General features: G+C 46.0%; 1 protein-coding gene across 1 annotated transcript in view; it reads right to left on the reverse strand.

Moving 5' to 3' along the window:
• Positions 1 to 19,333, reverse strand: part of LOC115121094 (probable E3 ubiquitin-protein ligase MID2) — a 187,213-nt gene that overhangs the window by 12,856 nt on the left and 155,024 nt on the right. Inside the window, 1 exon segment of the mRNA XM_065019097.1 lies at positions 1,347 to 1,508. Coding sequence (XP_064875169.1) covers positions 1,347 to 1,508 — 162 coding nt within the window.

Raw genomic sequence — 19,333 nt, forward strand, 5'->3', positions numbered from 1 at the left:
ACTTACCGTGTGATCAGTAGGGAGGGAGGGTGAGAAGGAGGGTAGAGAGAGAGGGAGGGAGAGAGAGAAAGAGAGGGAGGGAGGGAGAGAGAGAGAGAGAGAGAGAGAGAGAGAGAGAGAGAGAGAGAGAGGGGAGAGAGAGAGAGAGAGAGAGAGAGAGAGAGAGAGAGGAGGGCGAGAGAGAGAGGAGGAGGGCGAGAGAGAGAGAGGAGAGGCGAGAGAGAGAGAGAGAGAGGGAGAGAGAGAGGAGGGCGAGAGAGAGAGAGAGGGAGGGATAAAGAGAGAGAGAGAGGGGAGGAGGGAGGGAGGGAGGGAGGGAGGGAGAGGGCGAGTGAGAGAGAGAGAGAGAGAGGGGCGAGAGAGTGAGAGAGAGGGAGGGAGAGGGAGGGAGGGAGGGAGGGAGGGAGGGAGGGAGGGAGGGAAAGTGAGTGATGGGTCTAATGGAGTCATTATCGCTGGTTGGGTGGCGTCGGTCCAAGTATTGCATACCAATAAAGCCTTTTCTCTCATCTATCTAGCCAGTGGCTGTTCTCTAATGTCTGGAAGAACTGGTCTAATTCAGTGGTGTAAAGTACTTAAGTAAAAATACTTTAAAGTATTACTTAAGTAGTTTTTTTGGGTATCTGTACTTTACTTTAATTTACTATTTATGTTTTTGACAACTTTTACTTTTACTTCACGACATTCCTTAAGAAAATAATGTACTTTTTACAAAAAAATAATGTACTTTAAATGCTTAGCAGGACAGAAAATAGTCCAATTCCTCGTCATTCCAAATGCCTGGTTTGCTTTTAACATAATGAATTTTAAATTATTTGTACTTTTACTGTTGATACTTAAGTATATTTAAAACCAACTACTTTTAGACTCAAGTAGTATTTGCTCAAGTAGTATTTTGCTCAAGTATGATATTCAAGTAGTATTTTTGCTCAAGTATGATGTTCAAGTAGTATTTTGCTCAAGTAGTATTTTGCTCAAGTATGATGTTCAAGTAGTATTTTGCTCAAGTATGATATTCAAGTAGTATTTTTGCTCAAGTATGAAAATGGGGTACTTTTTCCACCACTGGTCTAATTAGAGACGGGGGGCCAGTGTGTCTACCCAGAGAGCAGAGCCTCGGGCTGTGCCAAGCAACTGGGAAGGCAGGGTCTGGAGGGCCGGGAGCCTGGGGGGTATGGCACGACCACAGGGCTGGGGGACGTACTGTTGGTTTTGAGGCGGGCTGAAGGGACAGAGGACTGGGGGACTTACTGTTGGTTTTGAGGCGGGCTGAAGGGACCAGAGGACTGGGGGACTTACTGTTGGTTTTGAGGCGGGCTGAAGGGACAGAAGACTGGGGGACTTACTGTTGGTTTTGAGGCGGGCTGGGTCGCTGTTGCGGCTGCCTGCCTGGTTGATTGCCTTGACAAAGAAGACATAACGTGTTCCACTCTGCAGGCCGTGCACCGTGTAGTGGTTCTGCTTGATGTTGGGGACAATCATCCAACTGTCCACACTGTTATACAGACCTGGAGAGAGATACAGGCTGTTATAGAAACCTGGAGAGAGATACAGGCTGTTATAGAGACCTAGAGATACATACTGTTATAGAGACCTAGAGATACAGGCTGTTATAGAGACCTAGAGATACAGGCTGTTATAGAGACCTAGAGATACAGGCTGTTATAGAGACCTAGAGATACAGGCTGTTATAGAAACCTGGAGAGAGATACAGACTGTTATACAGACCTAGAGATACAGGCTGTTATAGAGACCTGGAGAGAGATACAGACTGTTATAGAGACCTGGAGAGAGATACAGACTGTTATAGAAACCTGGAGAGAGATACATACTGTTATAGAGACCTAGAGATACAGACTGTTATACAGACCTGGAGATACAGACTGTTATACAGACCTAGAGATACAGACTGTTATAGAGACCTAGAGATACAGACTGTTATAGAGACCTAGAGATACAGACTGTTATAGAGACCTAGAGATACATACTGTTATAGAGACCTAGAGATACAGACTGTTATAGAGACCTAGAGATACAGACTGTTATAGAGACCTAGAGATACAGACTGTTATACAGACCTAGAGATACAGACTGTTATAGAGACCTAGAGATACAGACTGTTATAGAGACCTAGAGATACAGACTGTTATAGAGACCTAGAGATACATACTGTTATAGAGACCTAGAGATACAGGCTGTTATAGAGACCTGGAGATACAGACTGTTATAGAGACCTAGAGATACAGACTGTTATAGAGACCTGGAGATACAGACTGTTATAGAGACCTGGAGATACAGACTGTTATAGAGACCTACTGTTATAGAGACCTAGAGATACAGACTGTTATAGAGACCTACTGTTATAGAGACCTAGAGATACAGACTGTTATAGAGACCTACTGTTATAGAGACCTAGAGATACAGGCTGTTATAGAGACCTAGAGATACAGACTGTTATAGAGACCTAGAGATACAGACTGTTATAGAGACCTAGAGATACATACTGTTATAGAGACCTAGAGATACATACTGTTATAGAGACCTAGAGATACAGACTGTTATAGAGACCTAGAGATACATACTGTTATAGAAACCTGGAGAGAGATACAGGCTGTTATAGAGACCTAGAGATACAGGCTGTTATAGAGACCTAGAGATACAGGCTGTTATAGAGACCTGGAGAGAGATACAGGCTGTTATAGAGACCTGGAGAGAGATACAGACTGTTATAGAGACCTAGAGATACATACTGTTATAGAAACCTGGAGAGAGATACAGACTGTTATACAGACCTAGAGATACAGACTGTTATAGAGACCTAGAGATACAGACTGTTATACAGACCTAGAGATACAGGCTGTTATAGAGACCTAGAGATACAGGCTGTTATAGAGACCTAGAGATACAGACTGTTATAGAGACCTAGAGATACAGACTGTTATAGAGACCTGGAGATACAGACTCTTATAGAGACCTAGAGATACAGACTGTTATAGAGACCTGGAGAGAGATACAGACTGTTATACAGACCTAGAGATACAGACTGTTATAGAGACCTGGAGAGAGATACAGACTGTTATACAGACCTAGAGATACAGACCTGACAAGTTAACAAGACGGACTTATTCACACTCCCTGTTCCAACACCAAGATTGACTTATAACACAACATCACTATGTGACTTATAACACAACACCACTATGTGAGTTATAACACAACATCACTATGTGACTATGTGTACAACAAAAAATATCTAGTTAACAGAAGAAAGGAAGACAAAATAAGGACAGAAGAAAAAGGAAAAGAAAAGGACAACAAAGTGAAACCTCTAAAGAAACAAGAGACCATAATACAAGAAACAGCACTATAGAGAGATAGAACAACAACAACGCAGCCACTGCCAGCTAGCCTACTTCAGCAGTACTGTATCATTTGAATTATTTTAGTCAATAAGATTCCTGCTACGTAAGCTTAACTTTCTGAACATTCGAGACGTGTAGTCCACTTGTCATTCCAATCTCCTTTGCATTAGCGTAGCCTCTTCTGTAGCCTGTCAACTATGTGTCTGTCTATCCCTGTTCTCTCCTCTCTGCACAGACCATACAAACGCTCCACACCGCGTGGCCGCGGCCACTCTAATCTGGTGGTCCCAGCGCGCACGACCCACGTGGAGTTCCAGGTCTCCGGTAGCCTCTGGAACTGCCGATCTGCGGCCAACAAGGCAGAGTTCATCTCAGCCTATGCCTCCCTCCAGTCCCTCGACTTCTTGGCACTGACGGAAACATGGATCACCACAGATAACACTGCTACTCCTACTGCTCTCTCTTCGTCCGCCCACGTGTTCTCGCACACCCCGAGAGCTTCTGGTCAGCGGGGTGGTGGCACCGGGATCCTCATCTCTCCCAAGTGGTCATTCTCTCTTTCTCCCCTTACCCATCTGTCTATCGCCTCCTTTGAATTCCATGCTGTCACAGTTACCAGCCCTTTCAAGCTTAACATCCTTTTATCGCCCTCCAGGTTCCCTCGGAGAGTTCATCAATGAGCTTGATGCCTTGATAAGCTCCTTTCCTGAGGACGGCTCACCTCTCACAGTTCTGGGCGACTTTAACCTCCCCACGTCTAACTTTGACTCATTCCTCTCTGCCTCCTTCTTTCCACTCCTCTCCTCTTTTGACCTCACCCTCTCACCTTCCCCCTCTACTCACAAGGCAGGCAATACGCTCGACCTCATCTTTACTAGATGCTGTTCTTCCACTAACCTCACTGCAACTCCCCTCCAAGTCTCCGACCACTACCTTGTATCCTTTTCCCTCTCGCTCTCATCCAACACTTCCCACACTGCCCCTACTCGGATGGTATCGCGCCGTCCCAATCTTTGCTCTCTCTCCCCCGCTACTCTCTCCTCTTCCATCCTATCATCTCTTCCCTCTGCTCAAACCTTCTCCAACCTATCTCCTGATTCTGCCTCCTCAACCCTCCTCTCCTCCCTTTCTGCATCCCTTGATTCTCTATGTCCCCTATCCTCCAGGCCGGCTCGGTCCTCCCCTCCTGCTCCGTGGCTCGACGACTCATTGCGAGCTCACAGAACAGGGCTCCGGGCAGCCGAGCGGAAATGGAGGAAAACTCGCCTCCCTGCGGACCTGGCATCCTTTCACTCCCTCCTCTCTACATTTTCCTCTTCTGTCTCTGCTGCTAAAGCCACTTTCTACCACTCTAAATTCCAAGCATCTGCCTCTAACCCTAGGAAGCTCTTTGCCACCTTCTCCTCCCTCCTGAATCCTCCTCCCCCTCCCCCCTCCTCCCTCTCTGCAGATGACTTCGTCAACCATTTTGAAAAGAAGGTCGACGACATCCGATCCTCGTTGCTAAGTCAAACGACACCGCTGGTTCTGCTCACACTGCCCTACCCTGTGCTCTGACCTCTTTCTCCCCTCTCTCTCCAGATGAAATCTCGCGTCTTGTGACGGCCGGCCGCCCAACAACCTGCCCGCTTGACCCTATTCCCTCCTCTCTTCTCCAGACCATTTCCGGAGACCTTCTCCCTTACCTCACCTCGCTCATCAACTCATCCCTGACCGCTGGCTACGTCCCTTCTGTCTTCAAGAGAGCGAGAGTTGCACCCCTTCTGAAAAAACCTACACTCGATCCCTCCGATGTCAACAACTACAGACCAGTATCCCTTCTTTCTTTTCTCTCCAAAACTCTCGAACGTGCCGTCCTTGGCCAGCTCTCCCGCTATCTCTCTCAGAATGACCTTCTTGATCCAAATCAGTCAGGTTTCAAGACTAGTCATTCAACTGAGACTGCTCTTCTCTGTATCACGGAGGCCCTCCGCACTGCTAAAAGCTAACTCTCTCTCCTCTGCTCTCATCCTTCTAGACCTATCGGCTGCCTTCGATACTGTGAACCATCAGATCCTCCTCTCCACCCTCTCCGAGTTGGGCATCTCCGGCGCGGCCCACGCTTGGATTGCGTCCTACCTGACAGGTCGCTCCTACCAGGTGGCGTGGCGAGAATCTGTCTCCTCACCACGCGCTCTCACCACTGGCGTCCCCAGGGCTCTGTTCTAGGCCCTCTCCTATTCTCGCTATACACCAAGTCACTTGGCTCTGTCATAACCTCACATGGTCTCTCCTATCATTGCTATGCAGACGACACACAATTAATCTTCTCCTTTCCCCCTTCTGATGACCAGGTGGCGAATCGCATCTCTGCATGTCTGGCAGACATATCAGTGTGGATGACGGATCACCACCTCAACCTGAACCTCGGCAAGACGGAGCTGCTCTTCCTCCCGGGAAGGACTGCCCATTCCATGATCTCGCCATCACGGTTGACAACTCCATTGTGTCCTCCTCCCAGAGCGCTAAGAACCTTGGCGTGATCCTGGACAACACCCTGTCGTTCTCAACTAACATCAAGGCGGTGGCCCGTTCTTGTAGGTTCATGCTCTACAACATCCGCAGAGTACGACCCTGCCTCACACAGGAAGCAGCGCAGGTCCTAATCCAGGCACTTGTCATCTCCCGTCTGGATTACTGCAACTCGCTGGTGGCTGGGCTCCCTGCCTGTGCCATTAAACCCCTACAACTCATCCAGAACGCCGCAGCCCGTCTGGTGTTCAACCTTCCCAAGTTCTCTCACGTCACCCCGCTCCTCCGCTCTCTCCACTGGCTTCCAGTTGAAGCTCGCATCCGCTACAAGACCATGGTGCTTGCCTACGGAGCTGTGAGGGGAACGGCACCTCAGTACCTCCAGGCTCTGATCAGGCCCTACACCCAAACAAGGGGACTGCGTTCATCCACCTCTGGCCTGCTCGCCTCCCTACCACTGAGGAAGTACAGTTCTCGCGCAGCCCAGTCAAAACTGTTCGCTGCTCTGGCCCCCCAATGGTGGAACAAACTCCCTCACGACGCCAGGACAGCGGAGTCAATCACCACCTTCCGGAGACACCTGAAACCCCACCTCTTTAAGGAATACCTAGGATAGGATAAAGTAATCCCTCTCACCCCCCTTAAAAGATTTAGATGCACTACTGTTCCACTGGATGTCATAAGGTGAATGCACCAATTTGTAAGTCGCTCTGGATAAGAGCGTCTGCTAAATGACTTAAATGTAAATGTACTACAGTAAACAACACTACCCTACAGTACTACAGTAAACAACACCACCCTACAGTACTACAGTAAACAACACTACCCTACAGTACTACAGTAACACTACCCTACAGTACTACAGTAACACTACCCTACAGTACTACAGTAACACTACCCTACAGTACTACAGTAAACAACACTACCCTACAGTACTACAGTAAACAACACTACCCTACAGTACTACAGTAACACTACCCTACAGTACTACAGTAAACAACACTACCCTACAGTACTACAGTAAACAACACTACCCTACAGTACTACAGTAACACTACCCTACAGTACTACAGTAAACAACACTACCCTACAGTACTACAGTAAACAACACTACCCTACAGTACTACAGTAAACAACACTACTCTACAGTACTACAGTAAACAACACTACCCTACAGTACTACAGTAAACAACACTACCCTACAGTACTACAGTAAACAACACTACCCTACAGTAAACAACACTACCCTACAGTACTACAGTAAACAACACTACTCTACAGTACTACAGTAAACAACACTACCCTACAGTACTACAGTAAACAACACTACTCTACAGTACTACAGTAAACAACACTACTCTACAGTACTACAGTAAACAACACTACTCTACAGTACTACAGTAAACAACACTACACTACAGTACTACAGTAAACAACACTACTCTACAGTACTACAGTAAACAACACTACTCTACAGTACTACAGTAAACAACACTACTCTACAGTACTACAGTAAACAACACTACTCTACAGTACTACAGTAAACAACACTACTCTACAGTACTACAGTAAACAACACTACTCTACAGTACTACAGTAAACAACACTACACTACAGTACTACAGTAAACAACACTACTCTACAGTACTACAGTAAACAACACTACTCTACAGTACTACAGTAAACAACACTACTCTACAGTACTACAGTAAACAACACTACTCTACAGTACTACAGTAAACAACACTACTCTACAGTACTACAGTACTACAGTAAACACTAACACTACCCTACAGTAAACAACACTAACACTACCCTACAGTAAACAACACTAACACTACCCTACAGTAAACAACACTAACACTACCCTACAGTAAACAAAACTAACACTACCCTACAGTAAACAACACTAACACTACCCTACAGTAAACAACACTAACACTACCCTACAGTAAACAACACTAACACTACCCTACAGTAAACAACACTAACACTACCCTACAGTAAACAACACTAACACTACCCTACAGTACTACAGTAAACAACACTAACACTACCCTACAGTAAACAACACTAACACTACCCTTCAGTAAACAACACTAACACTACCCTACAGTAAACAACACTAACACTACCCTACAGTAAACAACACTAACACTACCCTAAAGTAAACAACACTAACACTACCCTACAGTAAACAACACTAACACTACCCTACAGTAAACAACATTAACACTACCCTACAGTAAACAAAACTAACACTACCCTACAGTAAACAACACTAACACTACCCTACAGTAAACAACACTAACACTACCCTACAGTAAACAACACTAACACTACCCTACAGTAAACAACACTAACACTACCCTACAGTAAACAACGCTAACACTACCCTACAGTAAACAACACTAACACTACCCTACAGTAAACAACACTAACACTACCCTACAGTAAACAACACTAACACTACCCTACAGTACTACAGTAAACAACACTACCCTACAGTACTACAGTAAACAACACTACCCTACAGTACTACAGTAAACAACACTACCCTACAGTACTACAGTAAACAACACTACCCTACAGTACTACAGTAAACAACACTACCCTACAGTACTACAGTAAACAACACTACCCTACAGTACTACAGTAAACAACACTACTCTACAGTACTACAGTAAACAACACTACCCTACAGTACTACAGTAAACAACACTACCCTACAGTACTACAGTAAACAACACTACTCTACAGTACTACAGTAAACAACACTACCCTACAGTACTACAGTAAACAACACTACCCTACAGTACTACAGTAAACAACACTACTCTACAGTACTACAGTAAACAGCACTACTCTACAGTAAACAACACTACCCTACATTACTACAGTAAACAACACTACCCTACAGTACTACAGTAAACAGCACTACCCTACAGTATTACAGTAAACAACACTACCCTACAGTACTACAGTAAACAACACTAACCTACAGAACTGCAGTAAACAACACTACTCTACAGTATTACAGTAAACAACACTACCCTACAGTACTACAGTAAACAACACTACCCTACAGTACTACAGTAAACAACACTACCCTACAGTAAACAACACTACCCTACAGTACTACAGTAAACAACACTAACCTACAGTACTGCAGTAAACAACACTACCCTACAGTAAACAACACTACCCTACAGTACTACAGTAAATAACACTACCCTACAGTAAACAACACTACCCTACAGTACTGCAGTAAACAACACTACCCTACAGTACTGCAGTAAACAACACTACCCTACAGTACTACAGTAAACAACACTACCCTACAGTACTACAGTAAACAACACTACCCTACAGTACTGCAGTAAACAACACTACCCTACAGTACTACAGTAAACAACACTACCCTACAGTACTACAGTAAACAACACTACCCTACAGTACTACAGTAAACAACACTAACCTACAGTACTGCAGTAAACAACACTACTCTACAGTATTACAGTAAACAACACTACCCTACAGTACTACAGTAAACAACACTACCCTACAGTACTGCAGTAAACAACACTACCCTACAGTACTGCAGTAAACAACACTAACCTACAGTACTGCAGTAAACAACACTACTCTACAGTATTACAGTAAACAACACTACCCTACATTACTACAGTAAACAACACTACCCTACAGTACTACAGTAAACAACACTACCCTACAGTACTACAGTAAACAACACTACTCTACAGTACTACAGTAAACAACACTACAGTACTACAGTAAACAACACTACCCTACAGTACTACAGTAAACAACACTACCCTACAGTACTACAGTAAACAACACTACCCTACAGTACTACAGTAAACAACACTAACCTACAGTACTGCAGTAAACAACACTACTCTACAGTATTACAGTAAACAACACTACCCTACAGTACTACAGTAAACAACACTACCCTACAGTACTACAGTAAACAACACTACCCTACAGTACTACAGTAACACTACCCTACAGTACTACAGTAAACAACACCACCCTACAGTACTAGTTGTTTCCCCCTCCCCCCCTCCTCCCTCTCTGCAGATGACTTCGTCAACCATTTTGAAAAGAAGGTCGACGACATCCGATCCTCGTTTGCTAAGTCAAACGACACCGCTGGTTCTGCTCACACTGACCTACCCTGTGCTCTGACCTCTTTCTCCCCCCTCTCTCCAGATGAAATCTCGCGTCTTGTGACGGCCGGCCGCCCAACAACCTGCCCGCTTGACCCTATCCCCTCCTCTCTTCTCCAGACCATTTCCGGAGACCTTCTCCCTTACCTCACCTCGCTCATCAACTCATCCCTGACCGCTGGCTACGTCCCTTCCGTCTTCAAGAGAGCGAGAGTTGCACCCCTTCTGAAAAAACCTACACTCGATCCCTCCGATGTCAACAACTACAGACCAGTATCCCTTCTTTCTTTTCTCTCCAAAACTCTTGAACGTGCCGTCCTTGGCCAGCTCTCCCGCTATCTCTCTCAGAATGACCTTCTTGATCCAAATCAGTCAGGTTTCAAGACTAGTCATTCAACTGAGACTGCTCTTCTCTGTATCACGGAGGCGCTCCGCACTGCTAAAGCTAACTCTCTCTCCTCTGCTCTCATCCTTCTAGACCTATCGGCTGCCTTCGATACTGTGAACCATCAGATCCTCCTCTCCACCCTCTCCGAGTTGGGCATCTCCGGCGCAGCCCACGCTTGGATTGCGTCCTACCTGACAGGTCGCTCCTACCAGGTGGCGTGGCGAGAATCCGTCTCCACACCACGTGCTCTCACCACTGGTGTCCCCAGGGCTCTGTTCTAGGCCCTCTCCTATTCTCGCTATACACCAAGTCACTTGGCTCTGTCATAACCTCACATGGTCTCTCCTATCATTGCTATGCAGACGACACACAATTAATCTTCTCCTTTCCCCCTTCTGATGATCAGGTGGCGAATCGCATCTCTGCATGTCTGGCAGACATATCAGTGTGGATGACGGATCACCACCTCAAGCTGAACCTCGGCAAGACGGAGCTGCTCTTCCTCCCGGGAAGGACTGCCCGTTCCATGATCTCGCCATCACGGTTGACAACTCCATTGTGTCCTCCTCCCAGAGCGCTAAGAACCTTGGCGTGATCCTGGACAACACCCTGTCGTTCTCAACTAACATCAAGGCGGTGGCCCGTTCCTGTAGGTTCATGCTCTACAACATCCGCAGAGTACGACCCTGCCTCACACAGGAAGCGGCGCAGGTCCTAATCCAGGCACTCGTCATCTCCCGTCTGGATTACTGCAACTCGCTGTTGGCTGGGCTCCCTGCCTGTGCCATTAAACCCCTACAACTCATCCAGAACGCCGCAGCCCGTCTGGTGTTCAACCTTCCCAAGTTCTCTCACGTCACCCCGCTCCTCCGCTCTCTCCACTGGCTTCCAGTTGAAGCTCGCATCCGCTACAAGACCATGGTGCTTGCCTACGGAGCTGTGAGGGGAACGGCACCTCAGTACCTCCAGGCTCTGATCAGGCCCTACACCCAAACAAGGGCACTGCGTTCATCCACCTCTGGCCTGCTCGCCTCCCTACCACTGAGGAAGTACAGTTCCCGCTCAGCCCAGTCAAAACTGTTCGCTGCTCTGGCCCCCCAATGGTGGAACAAACTCCCTCACGACGCCAGGACAGCGGAGTCAATCACCACCTTCCGGAGACACCTGAAACCCCACCTCTTTAAGGAATACCTAGGATAGGATAAAGTAATCCCTCTCACCCCCCTTAAAAGATTTAGATGCACTACTGTTCCACTGGATGTCATAAGGTGAATGCACCAATTTGTAAGTCGCTCTGGATAAGAGCGTCTGCTAAATGACTTAAATGTAAATGTACTACAGTAAACAACACTACCCTACAGTACTACAGTAAACAACACCACCCTACAGTACTACAGTAAACAACACTACCCTACAGTACTACAGTAACACTACCCTACAGTACTACAGTAACACTACCCTACAGTACTACAGTAACACTACCCTACAGTACTACAGTAAACAACACTACCCTACAGTACTGCAGTAAACAACACTACCCTACAGTACTACAGTAAACAACACTACCCTACAGTAAACAACACTACCCTACAGTACTACAGTAAACAACACTACCCTACAGTAAACTACAGTAAAACAACACTACCCTACAGTACTACAGTAAACAACACTACCCTACAGTACTACAGTAAACAACACTACCCTACAGTACTACAGTAAACAACACTACCCTACAGTACTGCAGTAAACAACACTACCCTACAGTACTACAGTAAACAACACTACCCTACAGTACTACAGTAAACAACACTACCCTACAGTACTACAGTAAACAACACTAACCTACAGTACTGCAGTAAACAACACTACTCTACAGTATTACAGTAAACAACACTACCCTACAGTACTACAGTAAACAACACTACTCTACATTACTACAGTAACACACTACCCTACAGTACTACAGTAAACAACACTACTCTACAGTACTACAGTAAACAACACTACACTACAGTACTACAGTAAACAACACTACCCTACAGTACTACAGTAAACAACACTACTCTACAGTACTACAGTAAACAACACTACTCTACAGTACTACAGTAAACAACACTACCCTACAGTACTACAGTAAACAACACTACCCTACAGTACTACAGTAAACAACACTACCCTACAGTACTACAGTAAACAACACTAACCCTACAGTACTACAGTAAACAACACTACTCTACAGTACTACAGTAAACAACACTACCCTACAGTACTACAGTAAACAACACTAACCTACAGTACTACAGTAAACAACACTACCCTACAGTAAACAACACTAACTACAGTACTACAGTAAACAACACTACTACAGTACTACAGTAAACAACACTACCCTACAGTACTACAGTAAACAACACTAACACTACTACAGTACTACAGTAAACAACACTAACACTCTACAGTACTACAGTAAACAACACTAAACTCTACAGTACTACAGTAAACAACACTACACTCTACAGTACTACAGTAAACAACACTACACTACAGTACTACAGTAAACAACACTAACACTACAGTACTACAGTAAACAACACTAACACTACAGTACTACAGTAAACAACACTAACACTACAGTACTACAGTAAACAACACTACTCTAACACTACTACAGTAAACAACACTAACACTCTACAGTACTACAGTAAACAACACTACCCTACAGTAAACAAAACTAACACTACAGTACTACAGTAAACACTAACACTACCCTACAGTAAACAACACTAACACTACCCTACAGTAAACAACACTAACACTACCCTACAGTAAACAACACTAACACTACCCTACAGTAAACAACACTAACACTACCCTACAGTAAACAAAACTAACACTACCCTACAGTAAACAACACTAACACTACCCTACAGTAAACAACACTAACACTACCCTACAGTAAACAACACTAACACTACCCTACAGTAAACAACACTAACACTACCCTACAGTAAACAACACTAACACTACCCTACAGTAAACAACACTAACACTACCCTACAGTAAACAACATTAACACTACCCTACAGTAAACAAAACTAACACTACCCTACAGTAAACAAAACTAACACTACCCTACAGTAAACAACACTAACACTACCCTACAGTAAACAACACTAACACTACCCTACAGTAAACAACACTAACACTACCCTACAGTAAACAACACTAACACTACCCTACACAGTAAACAACACTAACACTACCCTACAGTAAACAACACTAACACTACCCTACAGTAAACAACACTAACACTACCCTACAGTAAACAACACTAACACTACCCTACAGTAAACAACACTACACTACAGTACTACAGTAAACAACACTAACACAGTAAACAACACTACAGTACTACAGTAAACAACACTACCCTACAGTACTACAGTAAACAACACTACCCTACAGTACTACAGTAAACAACACTACCCTACAGTACTACAGTAAACAACACTACTCTACAGTACTACAGTAAACAGCACTACTCTACAGTAAAAACAACACTACCCTACATTACTACAGTAAACAACACTACCCTACAGTACTACAGTAAACAGCACTACCCTACAGTATTACAGTAAACAACACTACCCTACAGTACTACAGTAAACAACACTACCCTACAGTACTACAGTAAACAACACTAACCTACAGTACTGCAGTAAACAACACTACTCTACAGTATTACAGTAAACAACACAGTACCCTAAATAACAGTACTACAGTAAACAACACTACCCTACAGTACTACAGTAAACAACACTACCCTACAGTAAACAACACTACCCTACAGTACTACAGTAAATAACACTACCCTACAGTAAACAACACTACCCTACAGTACTGCAGTAAACAACACTACCCTACAGTACTGCAGTAAACAACACTACCCTACAGTACTACAGTAAACAACACTACCCTACAGTACTACAGTAAACAACACTACCCTACAGTACTGCAGTAAACAACACTACCCTACAGTACTACAGTAAACAACACTACCCTACAGTACTACAGTAAACAACACTACCCTACAGTACTACAGTAAACAACACTACTCTACAGTACTACAGTAAACAACACTACCCTACAGTACTACAGTAAACAACACTACCCTACAGTACTACAGTAAACAAGACTACTCTACAGTCATATATATCATTTCACATTCCCATCCCTGGTACCTGACTGGTACTACCAGATATATAGACATATCATCTCACATTCCCATCCCTGGTACCTGACTGGTACTACCAGATATATAGACATATCATTTCACATTCCCCCTCCAGGGAGAGAGGAGAAGGATCAGATGACATCAACAGTGGTTAGCGTTTAAGCACTCAGAGATGCAGAAAAGAGGCAATGCTACAAACTCAGCAGTCTGAAATATCATTTCAGCTCCAGCTCCCTCTTATCCTCCTGAGGAGGTAATGGCAGCTCAGTGAGGCCAGCCAGCCAGCAGACCTGGGGTCAAATAGTATTTGATATACATTTAAAATACTTTATTTGTGCTTGATTGGACTTGTCTAGGTTAATGGACCAATAGAACAGTCTCAATAGTATAAACCCAGTCCAACTGGAACTCCAGGCAGGCAAAAACAAACGTTAAACGTATTTGAAAATATTTCAAATAGTATTTGAACCCAGGTCTCTCAGCCAGCCCACCTCTTCCCTCCCACTCTGGATCTGTTGATGGCCTCAGCTCTTCAGTCTATCACTGCTAAAATAAATCCTACTTCAATGCAGCACTGGGACTGAGCAGGTTGGTGCAGGCTGGGACTGAGTGGAGGAGAGGAGGAGAGAGGAGGAGAGAGGAGAGAAATCGTAGGGAGGAGATAGGAGGGAGGAGAGGGAGAGGAGAGGGGGGAGAGAGAGGAGGGAGAAGAGAGGAGGAGGAGCGGTGGAGGAGATAGGAGGGAGGAGAGGGAGAGGAGGAGAGGGGAGGAGAGAGGAGAGAGGAGGAGAGAGGAGGAGAGAGAGGAGGGAGAGGGGAGGAGAGAGGAGAGAGGAGGAGAGAGGAGAGGAGGAGGAGAGAGGAGGGAGAAGAGAGGAGGAGGAGCGGTGGAGGAGATAGGAGGGAGGAGAGGGAGAGGAGGAAAGGGGAGGAGAGAGGAGGAGAGAGGAGGGAGAAGAGGGAGAGGGGAGGAGAGAGGAGAGAGGAGGAGAGGAGGAGAGAGAGAGAGAGGAGGAGAGAGGAGGGAAATCGTAGGGAGGAGAGGGGGAGGAGAGGGGGAGGAGAGAGGAGGGGTGGAGGAGCGGTGGAGGAGATAGGAGGGAGGAGAGGGAGAGGAGGAGAGGGGAGGAGAGAGGAGGGAGAAGAGAGGAGGAGAGAGGAGAGAAATCGTAGGGAGGAGAGAGAGAGAGAAATCGTAGGGAGGAGAGAGGAGGGGTGGAGGAGCGGTGGAGGAGATAGGAGGGAGGAGAGGGAGAGGAGGAGAGGGGAGGAGAGAGGAGAGAGAGGAGGAGAGAGAGGAGAGAGAGAGAGAGGAGAGAAATCGTAGGGAGGAGAGAGGGAGGAGAGGGGGAGGAGAGAGGAGGGGTGGAGGAGCGGTGGAGGAGATAGGAGGGAGGAGAGGGAGAGGAGGAGAGGGGAGGAGAGAGGAGGGAGAAGAGAGGAGGAGAGAGGAGAGAAATCGTAGGGAGGAGAGAGGAGGGAGGAGAGGGGGCGAAGAGAGGAGGGAGGAGAGGGGGAGGAGAGAGGAGGGAGAAGAGAGGAGGAGGAGCGGTGGAGGAGATAGGAGGGAGGAGAGGGAGAGGAGGAGAGGGGAGGGAGAGGGGAGAGGAGGAGAGAGGAGGAGAGAGAGGAGGGAGAGGGGAGGAGAGAGGAGAGAGGAGGAGAGAGGAGAGGAGGAGGAGAGAGGAGGGAGAAGAGAGGAGGAGGAGCGGTGGAGGAGATAGGAGGGAGGAGAGGAGAGGAGGAGGGGGAGGAGAGAGAGAGAGAGGAGGAGAGAGGAGGAGAGAGGAGGAGAAGAGGGAGAGGGGAGGAGAGAGAGAGAGGAGGAGAGGAGGAGAGAGGAGAGAGGAGGAGAGAGGAGGGAAATCGTAGGGAGGAGAGGGGGAGGAGAGGGGGAGGAGAGAGGAGGGGTGGAGGAGCGGTGGAGGAGATAGGAGGGAGGAGAGGGAGAGGAGGAGAGGGGAGGAGAGAGGAGGGAGAAGAGAGGAGGAGAGAGGAGAGAAATCGAGGGGAGGAGAGAGGAGAGAAATCGTAGGGAGGAGAGAGAGGAGGGGTGGAGGAGCGGTGGAGGAGATAGGAGGGAGGAGAGGGAGAGGAGGAGAGGGGAGGAGAGAGGAGGAGAGAGGAGAGAAGAGAGGAGGAGAGAGGAGAGAGGAGAGAAATCGTAGGGAGGAGAGAGGGAGGAGAGGGGGAGGAGAGAGGAGGGGTGGAGGAGCGGTGGAGGAGATAGGAGGGAGGAGAGGGAGAGGAGGAGAGGGGAGGAGAGAGGAGGGAGAAGAGAGGAGGAGAGAGGAGAGAAATCGTAGGGAGGAGAGAGGAGGGAGGGAGAGGGGGCGAAGAGAGGAGGGAGGAGAGGGGGAGGAGAGGGAGAAGGGGAGGAGAGGAGTGAGGAGAGGGGGAGGAGGGAGGAGAGGGAGAGGAGGGAGGAGAGGGGGAGGAGGAGAGGAGAAGGGGTGGAGGAGAGGAGTGGTGGGAAAAGGGGGAAAACAGGAGAAAGGATTAGAGAAGAGAGAAAGGAAGGAGTGAAGAATAGTAGATGAGAAGAAAGCAGCTCTGTGGAGGATCTGTAGGAAGTACAGTTGAAGTTTACATACACCTCGGCCAAATACATTTAAACTCAGTTTTTCACAATTCCTGACATTCAATCCCAGTAAAAATCCCCTGTTTTAGGTCAGTTAGGATCACCTCTTTATTTTAAGAATGTGAAATGTCAGAATAATAGAAGAGAGAATGATTTAGTTCAGCTTTTATTTCTTTCATCACATTCCCAGTGGGTCAGAAGTTTACATACACTCAATTAGTATTTGGTAGCATTGCCTTCAAATTGTTTAACTTGGGTCAAACGTTTCGGGTAGCCTTCCACAAGCTTCCCACAATAAATTGGGTGGATTTTGGCCCATTCCTCCTGACAGAGCTGGTGTAACTGAGTCAGGCTTGTAGGCCTCCTTGCTTACACACGCTTTTTCAGTTCTGCCCACACATTTTTTATAGGATTGAGGTCAGGGCTTTGTGATGGCCACTCCAATAATACCTTGACTTTGTTGTCCTTAAGTCATTTTGCCACAACGTTAGAAGTATGCTTGGGGTCATTGTCCATTTGACTGATGTCTTGAGATGTTGCTTCAATATATCCACATAAATTTCTTCCTCATGATGCCATCTATTTTGTGAAGTGCACCAGTCCCTCCTGTAGCAAAGCACCCCCATAACATGATGCTGCCACCCCCATACTTCATTCTTGGGATGGTATTCTTCAGCTTGCAAGCCTCCCCCTTTATCCTCCAAACATAACGATGGTCATTATGGCCGAACAGTTCTATTTTTGTTTCATCAGACCAGAGGACATTTCTCCAAAAAGTACAATCTTTGTCCCCATGTGCAGTTGTAAACCGTAGTCTGGCTTCTATATGGAGGTTTTGGAGCAGTGGCTTCTTCCTTGCTGAGCGGCCTTTCAGGTTATGTCGATATAGGATTTTGGGGCGGCAGTGTAGCCTAGTGTTTAGTGCGTTGGACTAGTAACTGGAAGGTTGCAAGTTCAAACCCCCGAGCTGACAAGGTACAAATCTGTCTTTCTGGCCCTGAACAGGAAGTTAACCCACTGTTCCTAGGCTGTCATTGAAAATAAGATTTTTTTCTTAACTGACTTGCCTAGTTAGATAAAGGTAAAATAAAATTACTGTGGATATAGATAATTTTGTACCTGTTTCCTCCAGCATCTTCACAAGGTCCTTTGCTGCTGTTTTGGGATTGATTTGCACTTTTCGCACCAAAGTACGTTCATCTCTAGGAGACAGAATGTGTGTCCTTCCTGAGCGGTATGAAGCCTGCGTGGTCCCATGGTGTTTATACTTGCATACTATTGTTTGTACAGATGGACGTGGTACCTTCAGGTGTTTTGAAATTGCTCCCAAGGACGAACCAGACCTGTGGAGGTCTACAATTTTTTTCTACAATCCCATGATGTCAAGCAAAGAGGCACTGAGTTTGAAGTTAGGCTTTGAAATACATCCACAGGTACACCTCCAATTGAATCAAATGATGTCAATTAGCCTAGAAGCTTCTGAAGCCATGACATAATTTTCTGGAATGTTCCAAGCTGTTTAAAGGCATAGTCAACTTATTGTATGTAATCTTCTGACCCAATGGAATTGTAATACAGTGAATTATAAGTTAAATAATCTGTCTGAAAACAATTGTTTGAAACATTACTTGTGTCATGCACAAAGTAGATGTCCTAACCGACTTGCCAAAACTATAGTTTGTTAACAAGAAATTTGTGGAGTGATTGAAAAACGAGTTTTAATGACTCCAACCTAAGTGTCTGTAAACTTCCGACTTCAACTGTATGTGTCAGGATACTCCAATCTGTCCCAGGGCCATCCAGCTCCACCTGTGAGAGTGGCACTCTACTGTCAGCTATTCCTCCCATGTCCTCCCACTCTACTGTCAGTTCAACCTGCTATGTTCTCCCACTCTACTGTCAGCTATTCCTCCCATGTCCTCCCACTCTACTGTCAGTTCAACCTGCTATGTTCTCCCACTCTACTGTCAGCTATTCCTCCCATGTTCTCCCACTCTACTGTCAGTTCAACCTGCTATGTCCTCCCACTCTACTGTCAGTTCATCCTGCTATATTCTCCCACTC

The sequence above is a fragment of the Oncorhynchus nerka genome, linkage group LG6 (genome assembly GCF_034236695.1).
Source record: "Oncorhynchus nerka isolate Pitt River linkage group LG6, Oner_Uvic_2.0, whole genome shotgun sequence".
In the NCBI taxonomy this organism is placed as follows: domain Eukaryota; kingdom Metazoa; phylum Chordata; class Actinopteri; order Salmoniformes; family Salmonidae; genus Oncorhynchus; species Oncorhynchus nerka.